At 47.6% G+C, this 16,212-nt stretch overlaps 1 protein-coding gene across 1 annotated transcript in view; it reads right to left on the minus strand.

Annotated features, from left to right (window-relative positions):
- Positions 1-10,463: 10,463 nt before the first annotated feature.
- GTF2F1 (general transcription factor IIF subunit 1) overlaps positions 10,464-16,212 on the minus strand; it is a 45,668-nt gene continuing 39,919 nt past the window's right edge. The window contains exon 14 of the mRNA XM_068272166.1: positions 10,464-11,254. Within this exon, the coding sequence (XP_068128267.1) occupies positions 11,050-11,254 (205 nt within the window). The 3' untranslated portion in view covers positions 10,464-11,049. The remainder of the gene's footprint in view (positions 11,255-16,212) is intronic.

Genomic DNA, 16,212 nt, shown 5'->3' on the forward strand with positions numbered 1-16,212 from the left:
TTTAACACAATGCCATAAGATTCCCATGGAATTTTGGGTAAAAAGCAGTCCTTTGAACACTATGGCCTCGATTCATAAAGCATTACCTCATGCGGTAATGCTGAAAACAGCAGAGTTCCCCGACCACTTAGCAAAGTGTCAATTCATAAAGGCTGTTACCACATGAGAAGCTGACATTACCGACCAGGGAGGTAAATTACCGACTTGGCTGTAGTTACCGCCAACACATGTCAGTAAATTGTCAGCAAATGCCAATTCATAAAGCCTTCAACAAGCGGTAAGCCTGGTGGTAGTTACCGACACCTCTAGTGAGGCGTTAACAAGTTTCCAACAGCTCTGAAGAATGCAAAGTGCAGAGAGCCGAAGTCTGAGTCATCTGTGGAGAGAGCAGTCTGTGTGAGTCATTTGAGCAGGCAGGGAAATACTGTGTGAGTCATCTGTGGGGAGAGCCAGAGAGCCGTCTGTGTGAGTCATTTGAGCAGGCAGGGAAAGACTGTGTGAGTCATCTGTCTGAGTCATCTGTGGAGAGAGCCAGAGAGCCGTCTGTGTGAGTCATTTGAGCAGGCAGGGAAAGACTGTGTGAGTCATCTGTCTAAGAGTCATTTGTGCAGAGAGCCGTCTGTGGGAGTCATTTCTGCAGCGCAAAGAGAGAATCGAGACACTGCTCTACTCCACCGCTCAATGGGCTGTGGTAATTTACCGACCTCCAAGGGCAGCTGGGGAAATCTTTATGAATTAGCACACAGACCGGGAAAATACCGAGTGCAGTATTTTCCCACCAAGATTTTTTTTATCGCACAGCTTTTTATGAATCGAGGCCTATGTAGCAACATTCTGAATAGGGCTTAACACCTGGACAATTTCGCCAGCTGAAGCTTGATAGGAGCCTTTTCTAAAAAAAATATAGTGCAGCTAGCAAATTAGTTAACCCTGGCACTGCCTGTGTTCTCTTACAAGATGATTCAAGAGAAATCCAGATGTCCTGTTATAGCAAATAAATCCATTCTCTTGCAAATTGATTTGGTTCTAGACCATATTCTTGCCCTTCTGCGCCTTTGAATCACTCTCAGCTGATACATAACCACTTCAAATGGCTCCATCTTCTCTGTCAGCAATGATCTGACAGGAATAATGACAGAGCAGTGAAGGAGATAACTAATCCTAAATGTAACGCTAAACCACGCCCACTTTCATTTTCATGAATTGCACTTTCTTCCATTTTAATGCATCACTAACGAATGATTACCGAATGATTACCGAATGCTCGCTAACAGCTGTAGATACATTTGATTAATCCTGAAATCAACTTAACGAATTCGGTACTGTCGTTAACCAATTCGATAAGTCTTGATGAATCGAGGCCCATGTCTCCTTGTCTGCTGTGGCTTGTATGTGGACTGGCTCACTGTAAACTTTTGAATTCTCTCATTATCCAGACACTACTGTCAGTGGCGTAGCTAAGGAGCTTTGGGCCCCGATGCAAGTTTTACATGGGGCCCCCCTAAGCACTCTATACATAACAATTGATACGGCGCACCAAAACCTGCCAATGGCAACTACAGTGTCAGAGGTGCAAGAAGGGGATGGGGAACAGTTTGTTAGTGATTACCACTATTCAAAGTATCTATAGAAGTGATTATTATGAGCACAGGACCAATAGAGAGATAATAATGTAGTTGAGGGATGGCCCTTCGGGGCCCCTCTGGCCCAAGGGCCCCGATGCGGTCGCTACCTCTGCACCCCCTATTGCTACGCCCCTGACTACTGTAATGGGTCGGGGCAGCACAAAACATACTTCATTCATGGTTAGAAGCTGGTAGGCAGAATCCCCTAGCACATTCTTATTGCAGGGTTGGTAGCAGTGGCGGCTTCAGCTTCAGATTTTTTTTGGGGGGGGGGCACAATAGCTGGCTGGTGGGGCCCATTTTAGTGATCAAAACTGATGTTTGCATGGTGAGCTTTAGATATTTTTTTGCGTAACTCAAATGATAAAATTAATGCTAAGTAGTTCAGCAACGATCGGAACCAAATGTAAACATCACAAACAGAACTCAGGGGCTTTTCAGCAGAGCCGATTGTCCAAATGATGGTGCTTTTATGGAATAAAAGTTACCTACAAATGTATTTGACCAGTTGGCTAGCATGCATCAACCCTTACTTGCTAGCGAGCTGCCTCTCTAGACTAAAAGAAAAAAAGGGGGAGAAATCAGGCACTGCCTCAATCCACCATAGAAAGCTTTATTTAAAAATTAGTAAACACTATATTGACACATTGTGTCCTTTAAAACCATAAAATCATTCTCATGATGGTAATAGCACAGCCGGCTGGGCTCGCGCTGTCACACATACTTCAATCATGTCACTTAAACCTGGGATCCCCACACTGTTGAACCATACAATACAATACAATACCATTTCTATAGCGCTTTTCTCCCATAGGACACAAAGCGCTTAGGCTCTCTCAGATTCAGTAATTAGTAGGATGAAGTATTCACACAACAAAAGTTATATTTCTGCAAATGCCAAACTGAACAGGTGGGTTTTCAGTCTGGATTTAAACCCGTCCAGAGATGGAGCTGTCCTGATCAGCTAAGGTAAGGAGTTCCCATAATGTAGGAGCGGCATGACAAACGGCTCTGCGACCAAAAGTTTCCAGGTGGACTCTGGGTATGACTAGATTATTAGAACCTGTGGATCTGAGAATGTGGGGATTTCTACACAGCTGCAACATATCTTTCATGTGTCCAGGGCCCAGATTATTCAGGGATTTAAATGTCAGTAGGCCAATCTTGAATAGGACCCTCCATTCTATAGGTAGCCAGTGAAGGGAGTACAGGACTGGCGTTATGTGGCAGTGACGGGGTTGGTTGGTTGGTAAGCAGTCTGGCAGCAGTATTCTGTATCAGCTGTAGGCGGTACAAGACCTTTTTTGGAAGGCCGGTGTAGAGAGCATTGCAGTAGTCCAGTCGGGAGGTAATGAAAGCGTGAACTAAGGTTGGCAGATCTTCTGGGGGGATGAGGTGCTTGATTTTTGCAATGTTCTTCAGGTGAAAATAGGATGATTTCACCACAGCAGAGATGTGAGCTCTGAAGTTTAAATCCCCATCAATTAGAACTCCCAGGCTACGCACATGATCAGAGCTGTGTAGATCCGTGCCTCCTACTCCCAGTGGTGAAGACTGCAAGTTAAGTTGTTTTGTTGTCATGCACTGCCCTCCGATCAGAAGGACTTCAGTTTTGTCTGCATTTAGTTTCAGCCACTTGTCACTCATCCATTGCTGTAGTTCGCGTAAGCAAGCGTTTATAGTTGGAGTTGGGTCTGTCACACCAGGCTTGAAGGAAAGATATAGTTGGGTGTCGTTTGCATAGCAGTGGTATGTCAGGCCATGTTTTTGGATTCGTTTTCCAAGCGGTAACATGTAAATTGTGAAAAGCAGTGGAGAAAGGATTGAGCCCTGTGCCCCCCCCCATACTTAAGTGGTACAGAGGTGTATAGACACTTAGACACTTTTTGGGTTCTGCCACTCAAGGATTGGAACCACTGAAGAACTATGCCATCAATGCCGCAGTCAACTGTATCAAAGGCTGCAGAAAGGCCTAGCAGTATCAGGATGGAGCACTCTCCTCTGTCTCTTGCCATGAGCAGGTGGTTGCATATTTGGAAGAGGGCAGTTTCAGTGCTGTGAACCATACACAGTAATGAACATGGGCGAATTCTAACATAAACTGCAAGTGAGAGCAGTCCCTCTGGACTGATAACGTCGGTGCTGAGAACGACTGCCTTCACCACGCATATAGGCCGCTGCGGCCTTAATCATGTGATCTATCATAGATTAAGGCCGATACTCAAATGAGTGGTAAGAGCCTCAGTGAGGCGACTTATGCTGTGACTTTTATATGATTATCTGGGATGTAGATTACTGCTTGAAACATAAGCCTATAGTTGAAGTGGCCACAAGTTTTTCTGGAGACAACCTTGAATCTTAAAGGGAACCAGAGACGCCAGCGTTGAAAAAAAGAAATAAGATTTCATACATACCTGGGGCTTCCTCCAGCCCCATACGCACGGATCGCTCCCACGCTGCCATCCTCCGCTTCCTGGATCCGCCGGTACCGGGTCCCATCACTTCCGGCGGACATGGACTATTGTCCGCATGCACAGGGGCTCCCTCCATACCCGTACGCTTGTGGCTGCGCACTATGCAGCCGCACGCATAAGGGTATGCTGGGAGCCCCTGTGATGCAGACGATTGATTGCATGCTGCAGCCGACTGGCCGAAACTACAGGACCCGTTACCGCCGGATACAGGAAGCGGAGGACGGCGGCGTGGGAGCGATCCGTGCGTATGGGGCTGGAGGAAGCCCCAGGTATGTATAAATTCTTTTTTCTTGGGCCTCTGGTTCCCTTTAACAGGAACTGTTTATAAGCTAATACCTTTACTGTGGAAATATACCTGCATTGGTGATTGTCACTGAACTCTTGTGTAGTGTGTCTAGAGGGACTGCTCCCACTTGCAGTTTAGGTCAGAATTCGCCCATGTTTATTACTGTGTATGGTTCAACAGTGTGGGGATCCCAGGTTTGATTGGCATGATTGAAGTATGTGTGACAGCGCGAGCCCAGCCGGCTGTGCTATTACCACCATGAGAATGATTTTATGGTTTTAAAGGACACTTTGGCCTCAATTCACTAAGCTTATCTCCTGTCTTTTATAAAGTTTCTAGAGTTATCACCATGGTGATGAGGCATGTAGTATTCAGGAAACATTTTACCTCAGGTAAACCTAAAGTTACCTCTTCAATCCTTAAAATAACCCCAGAATTCTAAAGTTAAAGACAGGCTGTTAATTAACTGCGTGTGAAAATAACTACAGAGGAGGTAACTTTAGGAATGAAGAGATAAGATAACTCTCTCACTGCGTGGTGGTTTTCTCTTGCCTTATCTCCAGCATTATCTTAGTGAATTGAGGCCACTGTATCAATATAGTGTTTACTCATTTTTGAATAAAGCTTTCTATGGTGAATTGAAGCAGAGCCTGATTTCTCCCCCTTTTTTCTATTGTTTTGTACAAAATCAGACTCATGCTCCCCCAAACTTTCGTGGTACCACTTAGCTAATAAGGCCACAGTGTTCCAGGAATTACCTGGTTTCGTATTGCTTCTCTAGACTGATCACACAAATAATTCCAGCCCCCAGCCTGTGTCTGATGGCACTACAAGCAAGGGGAGAGAGAAGAGGCAGGAGGGAGAGAAACATGTTATGCCTTATCAGTGTTCTCCCCAGAATTTTTTTTCCAGCCGGGTGGCATGAAATAGTAGCCGGGTGGGGTGAGATGAGAGAATGCAGGGCCAGTGCTTTTGTAAGCAACTCTGCTTACAGCATAGGAGGAAGTGAGCCGATGACAGCCGGGTGGTCACCAAAACTAGCCGGGTGGAGAACCCGGCTAAAAGATCCTGGGGAGAACACTGCTTATCTTAGTAGCTAAGCATTGCTGCAGACTAGAGCATGCATTTTACTTACAGGAAGTTTTGAATTAGGCTAATACCACTTGTTGGCTAATTTAAAAGAAAAACCCTAAGCCTTCAGCTAGTAAGCATTCTTCAGACTCTATTCCTGTTCACTGACAATGTTAGAACATAGATTTTTTTTTTTTTTTGCAAATAGGGCCCATATGCAATTCACTTTTTCTCCTGAATTTTCTCCTAGGTGAGATTTTTACACCTTATCAATAAAATGCCAGTAAACAAGACAATACTCAAAATAATGTTCATAGTACCTTTTCATCTACTTTGTGGTACTTTTTTTGATTATAACATGCTCAAAGGTTATTTTAAAAAGTAGTTGAAAAATTATCTCCTAGAAGAAAACTCAGGTGAAAAAGTTAATTGCATATGGGCCATGTGTCATCCAGATACATTCATTTCAAAGGATTGTGAGGTATTTATGGAAACTAGATAAGACCCTTGGTTTACTTAACGCCTTCATAGACTCAAGCCGACATGGAGAGTTGTTGTTGTACAGACCCTATCCTGTTCAATGTATGCTGTAGCGCCACCACAGGTTGGGAGGGATCCTGGGGGTGTTGTGTCTGATATGTGGCAAATTCTAGATGATTTGCAAAAAAGTTATTAGTTTTGTTACGAATTGATCGGCCCGTTATTGTGCATGCCCCCTTCGTGCCACAAAAGCAGCTGAGCCATTAACTTTACAAGGTTGCTGAAAATGTCTTCTGGTATGTGGCACTAAGATGGTAGCAGCATATGCTATAAGTTGGCAGGAGGGACACCTCAGAGATCATGCGAAAATCTGGAAAATGTGGTGCCCACAGGAATAGGATTCAGCAGATTAGGCTACTTGATTCCATTACGCCTTGGACCACATGATGCTCACATGTCCCCTGTAGGCTCTCTCGGTAGTGGACATGGCTCAGCGTGGACTCTGGTCTGCGAATATGCATCCCCACAAGGAGTAAGCTGTGTGTTCTGACACCTCTCTCTAATGGGCCGCACTGCATAGGACGGCTTGCTACTGCACAGTATCACAGAGCCGCTTCAGCTCAGAGTGAAAAGTCAAGCCCAGTCGGCTCCGTGCTACTGAGCAGGCATCTTTTCAGCACACTACAACTGAAAAAGTAGTATTTTCTTGCTTGCTGGTGGCTTAAAATGAACCAGAGACAACGCACCCTCATGTATTTTACCATATAGATCAGTGGGAACATTAGAGAAAACACCTACCCTGCTCTGTTTCATTTGACACTGCTCAGCTTGCTTCTTATCAGCCCTGCTAAAATCCCCGACTGAGCATTCAGTCTGGCTTTGCTCAGGAATCATAGCTGAGACTGTCTTCTCTGATGTCTTTTCAAGCCCAAGCCTGCCCCCTTCTGGCTCTGCTCAGGAATCATTATAGCCGAGTCATTATAGCAAAGCCAGACTGAATGCTCAGTCGGGGATTTTAGCAGGGCTGATAAGAAGCAGGCTGAGCAGTAAAAAATGAAACAGAGCAGGGTAGGTGTTTTCTCTAATGTTCCCACTGATATATATGGTAAAATACATGAGGGTGCTTCATCTCTGGTTCACTTTAAAGGCATTTTACTAATAAGGTGTGAAAATATCCCTTAGGAGAAACTTAATAAAAAAAAGTGAACTGAATAAGGGACCATGGTCCATATGCAATTAACTCTTTCTTCTGACTTTTCTCCTAGGTGATATTTTTACAAATTGTAAATTAAAGTGAACCTGAGGTGAGAGTTATATGGAGGCTGCCATATTTATTTCCTGTTAAGCAATACCAGTTGCCTGGCAGCCCTGCTGACCCTCTGCCTCTAATACTTTCAGCTATAGACCCTGAACAAGCATGCAGCAGATCAGGAGTTTCTGACATTATTAGATCTGACAAAATTAGCTGCATGCTTGTTTCTGGTGTGATTGAGACACTACTGCAGCCAAATAGATCAGCAGGGCAGCCAGGCAACTGGTATTGTTTAAAAGGAAGCAAAAATGTCAACCTCCGTATCCCTCTCACCTCAGGTTCCCTTTGAATGCCTTTTAAACCGCCAACAAGCAAGAAAATACTCCAAATTATTCTGTAAGTACCTTTTCACCTTCTTTTTGGTTCTTTTTCAATTGCGAAATGCTGAAATTTCTTTAAAAGAGAAGATGAAAAATTATCTCCTAGGAAAAAACTGAATTGCATATGGGCCCATGAGCCTTATGCTGGGTACACACAATGCAATTGCCCGTCCATATAGTGGGTAATCTGACAGGAAGTTGCATCGTGTGTACCTGTCCAAACTGCTTCCCATCGATAACGGGATCGATTTTCCTGTGATAGTTTCGGAAAAACGATCCAGTTATAGAACAGGAGCAGATCTGACATGAAGGAAATAATAGTCAGATTCTTATCAATCAGATGGGAAATAGAATTGTGTAGAATCCCCAGCATTAGGCACCAATGATTGCCTCCAGTCCATCAGTTGTTCTTCCTTAGACCACTTTTGCTATAGTCTACATGACCAAGTTGGTGACAAAAAATAACAGTTTGACCTAGATATTTCCCCCTTTACCTTGCTAGGTACTAACCACTGCTAGAGATGGTCGATGTGACGCCAGTAATTCTGCCTTGCCTGCAAACAATGTAAATTGACTACAGCCTGGAATGCGCCAATCCGAATTTGTAGGAAGTCTGTGTCATTGGCTCAGATCCAAACTTCATAGAATCTGAACCAAATTTGCATGCAAGCCAGGATTATCTGACTCTTACCGACTATCTATAATAACTATACAGGGGACACACCCCATGACCTGTCCCCGATCACCATCTCCTGAACCAGAACTTGCAGATGGTCCATCATATTCAGGAGCTGCCAGTTCATTAATGATTAATCCGTTGCTGGTAAGAGACGTTTAAGCCTAAGATTAAAAAAAAAAAATAAAAAATCAGTTTTACTCACCTGGGGCTTCTACCAGCACCGTGCAGCTGTCCTATGCCCTCGCAGTCACTCACGGAGCCTCCGGTCCCCCCGCCAGCTAGTTTCACTTCACCGACAGGCCTGGCCATGCGTAGCCTTCTACATGTTCTCGTCCACAATAGCGTTCTGTACTGGGAACTATTGCGGACGGGAGAGCGTAGAAGGAGATGGGTGGCCAGGCCTGTGCAGGCGCAGTAAGCCTGTCGGCCAAAAATAAAAGTAGCTGGCGGCGGGGGACAGGATCTGTGAGTGACTGAGGGCACGGGACGGCTGCACGGGGGTGGTAGAAGCCCCAGGTGAGTAAAACTGATTTTTTTTATCTTAGGCTTAAAGAAAACCTTAACTGAGAGGGATATGGATGTTTCCTTTTACACAATACCACTTGCTTGTCAGTCCTGCAGATCTCTCTGGCTGCACTAGTGATTGAATCACACACCTGAAACAAGCATGCAGCTAATCCAGCCTGACTTCAGTCAGAGCACCTGATCTGCATGCTTCTTCAGAGGCTGTGGCTAAAAGTATTAGAGACACAGGATCAGCAGGAGTCAGGCAACTGGTATTATTTTAAAAGGAAAAATCCATATCCTTCTCAGTTTAGGTTTCCTTTAAAGGACACATGAACGGGGAGGGATATAGTGGCTGCATTGTTTAAAAGAATAAAAATATGGCAGATTGCCTGGATGTCCTGCTGATCCTCTGCCTCTAATACTTTTAACCATAGGCCCTGAACAAGCACATGCAGATCAGGTGTTCCTGACTGGATTAGCTGCATGCTTGTATTTAGTGTTATTGTATGTGCTCTGCACATATTGTGCTAAGGACGGCAGGATGGAGAAGGGCAGGGGAGCAGAAGCTTGTCCTCTATAGACTACAGGCTACATAGCACCCACCAGCCGTAGTTTGCCCACAGCTGATCTAAAGGTAGCCCTACACTGGTCGATTTGCCATCAGATTCGACCAACAGATAAGATCCCTCTCTGATCGAATCTGATCAGAGAGGGATTGTATGGCCACCGTTACTGCAAACAGCTTGTGAATCGGTTTCAGCATGAAACCGATCACAATCTGTGGTGGTGCTGCCGCTGCCGTTTCCCCCCCCCCCCCCCTGCATACATTACCTGCTCCGGCCGGCGCGTGTCCTCCTGGTCACCGCTGTCTTCTTCTCCACTGGGTTCCGGACCGGCAGGCTTCACTTCTTTCTGTCCGGGGAAGTTTAAACAGTAGAGGGCGCTCTACTGTTTAAACTTCCTGCCGGGACAGGAAGTTCAGTGAAGCTGGAGCCCAGCGGAGAAGAGACAGCGGAGACGAGGGACTTGCGCCGGCCAGAGCAGGTAATGTATTGCCGATGTATTGCATCGGGCATTCGAACGCCGCTAATCGACGCATTCCCGACCCGTCGGCGATCGAGCAAAATCTTCCGCACGGACGGCTCGACGGGAACGATTTATTTCGGATGGAAATCAATCGTTTGCTTAACGATTTCACAGCAGATTCGATCATGGTGATCGAATTTGCAGTATATCGGTGGAAAAATCGTTAGGTGTATGGGCCCCTTAACACTGATTTGAAGAAGATGTTGCAGTACAGGATTTTATCCGGCAACAGCGCCACCTAGAGGCAGCCACTTTTCCCCATGTCGAGACCTTGGGCCTACAGAGGAAAACTGCCAGTGGCCGACAGTCTGAGATAGGATTGCAGAGGGTTAAGTCCATAAGAGACTAAGCTGAGAGAGATCGCAAGGCCAGTCACGTTGCAGAAAGGGGTGAATTCCTGGAAGTAGAGAATGGATCTGGGCTATTGTTCAGAAATGTGAAATATTCAGACAGGGCCACAGCCAATCCGGACGGGCAATACCCCCGCTCCATACATCTGTCAGGGGATGGGTCCGGTGCCAAACAACTGCGATCAGACCACAAGACAAACACCAGGGGAGGTATGAAAACCATTCCATTTTAATAAGAATAACTCATCGCTCTGATTCTTCACACACGCCACCTCCCCCCCCCCCCTTCCCCTGTAACATACGAACATGGATGATCACAGAGATGCCAATACTTCAGAGTTTATGCAAATTTATGTAATTTTTTATGCAAATGTATGTAGCTTGAAATTAGACTAATCAGTTTAAACCTGTGTGAGACTTGATTGGTCCAATTTGTCATAAGTTTGCATTAACTCAATTAATTAAGTATTTGCATCTCTTTGATAATTCCTACATACGAAACGCAGTATGAAACCGCACAGGACACACTGCCCTACTTATCAAAGTGCCTAAAAGTAAAAGCTTCCTACAGCATGGAAATACTATCTGTATTCTCTGGCTGGAACTGAAAAAAAGAAATGGAATGTCACAGGTTCTTCTGACGTCTGGGTGACTTGATGAACAATTGGGCCTTAGTTGTCATAGGGGTGAAGTGAGGACTGTCTGTGTCGATCCATGACACACTATTCTTGCGGTCTGACAGTTGGAAGACAGTCTGGATGTAACTGGTAGCTGCAATCAGCTAGGAGGTTCCCATTTTGGAGGTACTGACAGTTGCAGTGCGCGCAGTGTGATGCGTGTAACTGTCATGCGGCTGCCCTCACTCCTTCAGGTAGAAGTGCATTTTGTCATGTATGGTCTTGCGGTCAGGGTTCAGTCTCTTCAGAATCTGGGCCAGCACGTTGACGGTCTGCTCGCTGCTCAGCCCTGTCTTCTTGGTCTGGAACTTCTTCAGCAAGTCTTTAGTGGTCATCGGCTTCCGGGTCAGGTACCTCCGGACCGCCTCTTCTGTGAGCTGAATGTCCCTGAAATACGAGCAGAGAGAGAGAGTGTCTCACATGCGGGTATTAGCGGTTATCAAATACATGAACATATACGAGGGCCACACAGAAAAGAGTTTATGCTGAGCTTGGTATTCCAGCCCTGGGGTATGACAGTCGGTTTTGATATGGATGGTTATTGAAAGAGAAACTGTTGTGAGAGGGATATGGTGGCTGCCATATTTATTTCCTTTTAAAGAGAACATGACATTAGGGGGATACGGAGGATGACATATTTAAACAATACATGTTGCCTGGCTGTCCTGCTGATCCTCTGCCTTTTATACTTTCAGCCATAGACCCTGAAGAAGCATGTGCAGATCAGGTGGTCTGACTTGAGTCTGACTGGATTAACTGCATGCTTGTTTCAGGCGTCTGACTGGCTGCCTCCATGTGTCTCATCTCAGGTTCCCATTGCCTAGCTGTCCTGCTGATCCTTTTCCTCAAACACTAGCACAGTATAAAGGCGCCTATACACTACCTGATAGGCTGGCAGATTCAACCTTTAGATAGATCCCTCAGATTGGGGAGCGTGTCTACCAGCCAGGGGGTCATCGGAAAAAAAAATTTGACCGCTGCTACTGCCTCCCACCCAACAATTTTCCCGCGATACCCTGTCCAACATGTTGGATCGATTGTTTTGAACAATTTTGATGGAAATTTATTAAAATTACCATAAGGCAGCCACGTTGCACCATTAATCTCTGGCAGATTCGATCAACCTACATAATCTTTCTTGATTATCGATAATAAAGATTGATTTTGCCGGGAATATTGAGTGAAAAGCAGCTGACGTGTGTGGTCACCTTTACAGTTTCAAGTGGATCCGAGATGAACTTTTACTCATTGCATAATTGTGTTCCTTATAGGGCATTCCTCAAGCCAAATACTTTTTTTTTTCTTTTTAATACTCTAATTCCCTATAAACTAAACAAGCCTCGCCCACAGCTCCTCCAGGGCCTAGGCACTCTGAGACCCATGTAGCAAGGGCTTATGGGAGCTCAGTCTGGGCAGGAGGAGGAGGCGGCTACTAGCCAAAGATTTCAGAGGCAGAGGGGAGGGGGGAGTGAATTTTTCACAGGCTGAGGGCTGGAGATGCAGTTGCAGATTTCCTGTGTAATGATGACAAACAGAACATGGCCGCTCTCATTGTATCACAGTAATACATCATAATAATCTGTTGAAGCTGTATGCAGCCAGATATGCTGTGTAAACTATCTAAACTTTAGATACGATATATAGACAAGTTACTTGTTATAGTTTTTCATCTCGGATCCGCTTTAATAACATCACAGTTTCCTAAAGCAAATGTTTTGAGATCCAAAAATCTACGGGGGCATTGTTGGCAAGTGAGTCGGTACCGGTGATTTGTGAATGGGAAAAAATATAAGTCAGAAAAGTCAAGAGTTTAAGGTGGAATTGAGGTTGTATTCTTTACAATGCAGCACCATAAACTAAGGTGGGTTACTGAGCCATAGTGAGTGCAACATTTATATAAGAAAGAATAAATCAAGTTGGTCACTGCTGCTGACTGGAGGGTCGCCGCGGGTACAGGATGACTGCAGGGGGCTGCAAAAAGCCATAGGTAATTTAATCTGTTTATTTGTAGGCTTAGGAACCCCTTTAAAGGGAACCTGAAGCCAGGTTTTTTTTTTTTTTTTAATATTTGCCAATTGAGGTATGTGCCTTTAAAGTGAAGCAGAAACGAAGCACCCTCATGTATTTTACTATATATATCAGTGGGAACATTAGAGAAAACACCTACCCTGCTCTCTGCTTCATTCTTCACTGCTCAGCCTGCTTGTTATCAGCCCTGATAAAATCCCCGACTGAGCATTTAGTTCACTTTAAGGCTGGCATACCTTTGTTCCTGCAGCCTCTACTACCGTATTTTTCGCCGTATAAGACGCACTTTTTCTCCCCCAAAAATGGGGAGAAAAAGTCCCTGCGTCTTATACGGCAAAGGCAGGGAATCCCCGACTTCCACGCGCCCGCCGATAAGACCCGCCGACTCGACGCCATCGGGGATTCCCTGCCTGTCCCCCCCCAGCGTCCTCATGTGTCCCCGCTGGCCTGGCCTGTCCCTCGTTTATGTCTCCGGTCCCCGCCGCTTATGTCTCCGGGTCCCCTGCAGTCAGCGTCAGCAGCTTACCTCCTCCATCTTGCCCGCGGCGATTGAAGACATCCGGCTTCCCTGTGCGGCTTCCTCTAGTGCTGGCTTCTAATGACGCGTCATTAGAAGCCGGCACTAGAGGAAGCCGCACGGGGGAAGCCGGATGTCTTCAATCGCCGCGGGAAAGATGGAGGAGGTAAGCTGCTGCTGCCGCCGCTGACTGCAGGGGACCCGGAGACATAAGCGGGGGGGACCGGAGACATCAGCGGGGGGCAGGCCAGGCCAGCGGGGACACATGGAGGAGGTAAGCTGCTGCTGCCGCTGACTGCAGGGGACCCGGAGACATAAGCGGGGGGACCGGAGACATAAGCGGGGGGCAGGCCAGGCCAGCGGGGACACATGGAGGAGGTAAGCTGCCGCTGCCGCTTACTTCAGGGGACCCGGAGACATAAGCGGGGGGACCGGAGACATAAGCGAGGGGCAGGCCAGGCCAGCGGGGACACATGAGGACGCTGCGGGGGGGGGGGGGGGGGGGCAAGAGGACACAGCAGGGAGACCACAGGGGACAGGAGGACACAGGGTACAGAGGGGACAAGAGGACACAGGGGGGCGACCACAGGGGGGACCAGAGGACACAGGGGGGTGGCCACAGGGTACAGGGGGGGGGGGGGGCAAGAGGACACAGGAGTGGGACCAGAGGACACAGGGGGACCACAGAGTACAGGGGGGGGGACAAGAGGACACGGGGGCAATCACAGGGGGGACCAGAGGACACGGGGGTGACCACAGGGGGGCAGAGGACACAGGGGGGCAACCGCAGGGGACAGGAGGGGACCAGAGGACAACCACAGGGCACAGGGGGGGGGGGGACCAGAGGACACTGGGGAAACCACAGGGCACAGGGGGGGACCAGAGGACACAGGAGGGCAACCACAGGGTACAAGGGAGACCACAGGGGGCTAACTACAGGGGGGGGGGGGGGACCAGAGGGCACAGGGGGGAGACCAGAGGGCACAGGGGGGAGACCACAAGACACTTAGGGTAGACAGGGTGAGATAAGAGGGCACATGAGGTACACAGGAGGACACCATTTGGGGGAGGTCATGTATAAGACACTCCTGAAATATGGACGCACCAGGTTTAGTTTATATTTTTTTCCCCCTGTTTTTTACCCTCTAAACCTGGGTGCGTCTTATATTCCGGAGCGTCTTATACGGCGGGAAATACGGTAATTGACTTATAAGTCATTTGTTAACAGACAGGAAGAGGCTGTGCTCTTCTGTCTGTTATGTCACCTTTGCCGGGCATCTCCACAACCCCTCTGTGCGTGTTCCTGTTTGAGGTGGTGCAAGCGGCTCTGTGAGGCCAGAGCGAAATGGGACACATGCAGGAGCAGGCAATAAATAGCGGACATACTGGGCATGCTCCGTGCTGGAGCCCTCTCGTGCTGTACAGGAAAGTGCCCGTGATCTATGCACGCCTCAATGCCCCGGAAGTAGTTCCGAGGTCGCCCCCATCTTGCTTAAAGAACAGGATTTTCAAACTTAAAGAGAACCCGAGGCGGAGGTTCTAATCATGCAATCCACATACAGAGGCTGGGTCTGCCTATACAGCCCAGCTTCTGTTGCTATTTCAATCCCCCCTAACTTCCCCCTGCACTCTGTAATCACCTATAAATCACAGCCGCGCTGTGCGGGCTGTGTTTACATCTGTCCTGTCAGTCTGCTGCTCCCCCCGCCTCCTGCATAGCTCCGGTCCCGCCCGCATTCCTTCCCTCCAATCAGCGGCGAGGATAAGGGACGCAGGCGGGGACCGGAGCTCTACAGGAGGCGGGGGAAGCGGCAGACTGACAGGACAGATGTAAACACAGCCCGCTCTGACGCGGTGTATCAGCAGCGCGGCTGTAATTTATGGCTGATTGCAGAGTGCAGGGGAAAGTTAGGGGGGATTGAAATAGCAACAGAGGCTGGGCTGTATAGGCAGACCCAGCCTCTGTATGTGGATTGCATTCTTAGAACCCCACCTCAAGTTCTTGATTAAAAAAAACCAATAAGAGCGGCGGTGGGGAGCGGCGAAAACTGCAGCAATGAAGTTAGTAAGGAGTCATCAATCAGTGTAAAGCAAGCACCCGAGGGGAAAAAAAAAAAAAAAAAAGGATAGATGTGCTAAGGCTTGTAGCGTCTCTGCACTCCAGACGTTCCAAAGCTTCCTCCACAGTCAAGCCAGCACCATCCGTAGTATTTAAAGCTCTTTATTTTCTTTTAAAAAAGCATGACAAGTTTTCACAGCGACAGCAGCGCTGTTTCGATCACCAGATCTTTCTCAAGCTGTACAAAATTATGTCACACCAAATCAGCAACAGCATGCCTTTAAATAGCCCCCTCAGTATACCTTCACCAATCAGAGTCAAGTACCTGTAGCCTACAGGTACTTGACTCTGATTGGTGAAGGTATACTGAGGGGGCCATTTAAAGGGAAGTTTCAGGGAGGGTGGGTAAAAAATAAAAATCAATTTCCACTTACCTGGGGCTTCCTCCAACTCGTGGCAGGCAGGAGGTGCCCTCGCCGCCGCTCCGCAGGCTCCCGGTGGTCTCCGGTGGCCGACCCGACCTGGCCGGCTGCCAGGTCGGGCTCTTCTGCGCTCCAAGGCCCGGAACTTCTGCGTCCCACGCCGGCGCGCTGACGTCATCGGACGTCCTCCGGGCTGTACTGCGCAAGCGCAGTAGTTCTGCGCCTGCGCAGCACAGCCCGGCGGACGTCCGATGACGTCAGCGCGCTGGCGTGGGACGCAGAAGTTCCGGGCCTTGGAGCGCAGAAGAGCCCGACCTGG

The sequence above is a fragment of the Hyperolius riggenbachi genome, chromosome 3 (genome assembly GCF_040937935.1).
Source record: "Hyperolius riggenbachi isolate aHypRig1 chromosome 3, aHypRig1.pri, whole genome shotgun sequence".
NCBI classification, from domain to species: domain Eukaryota; kingdom Metazoa; phylum Chordata; class Amphibia; order Anura; family Hyperoliidae; genus Hyperolius; species Hyperolius riggenbachi.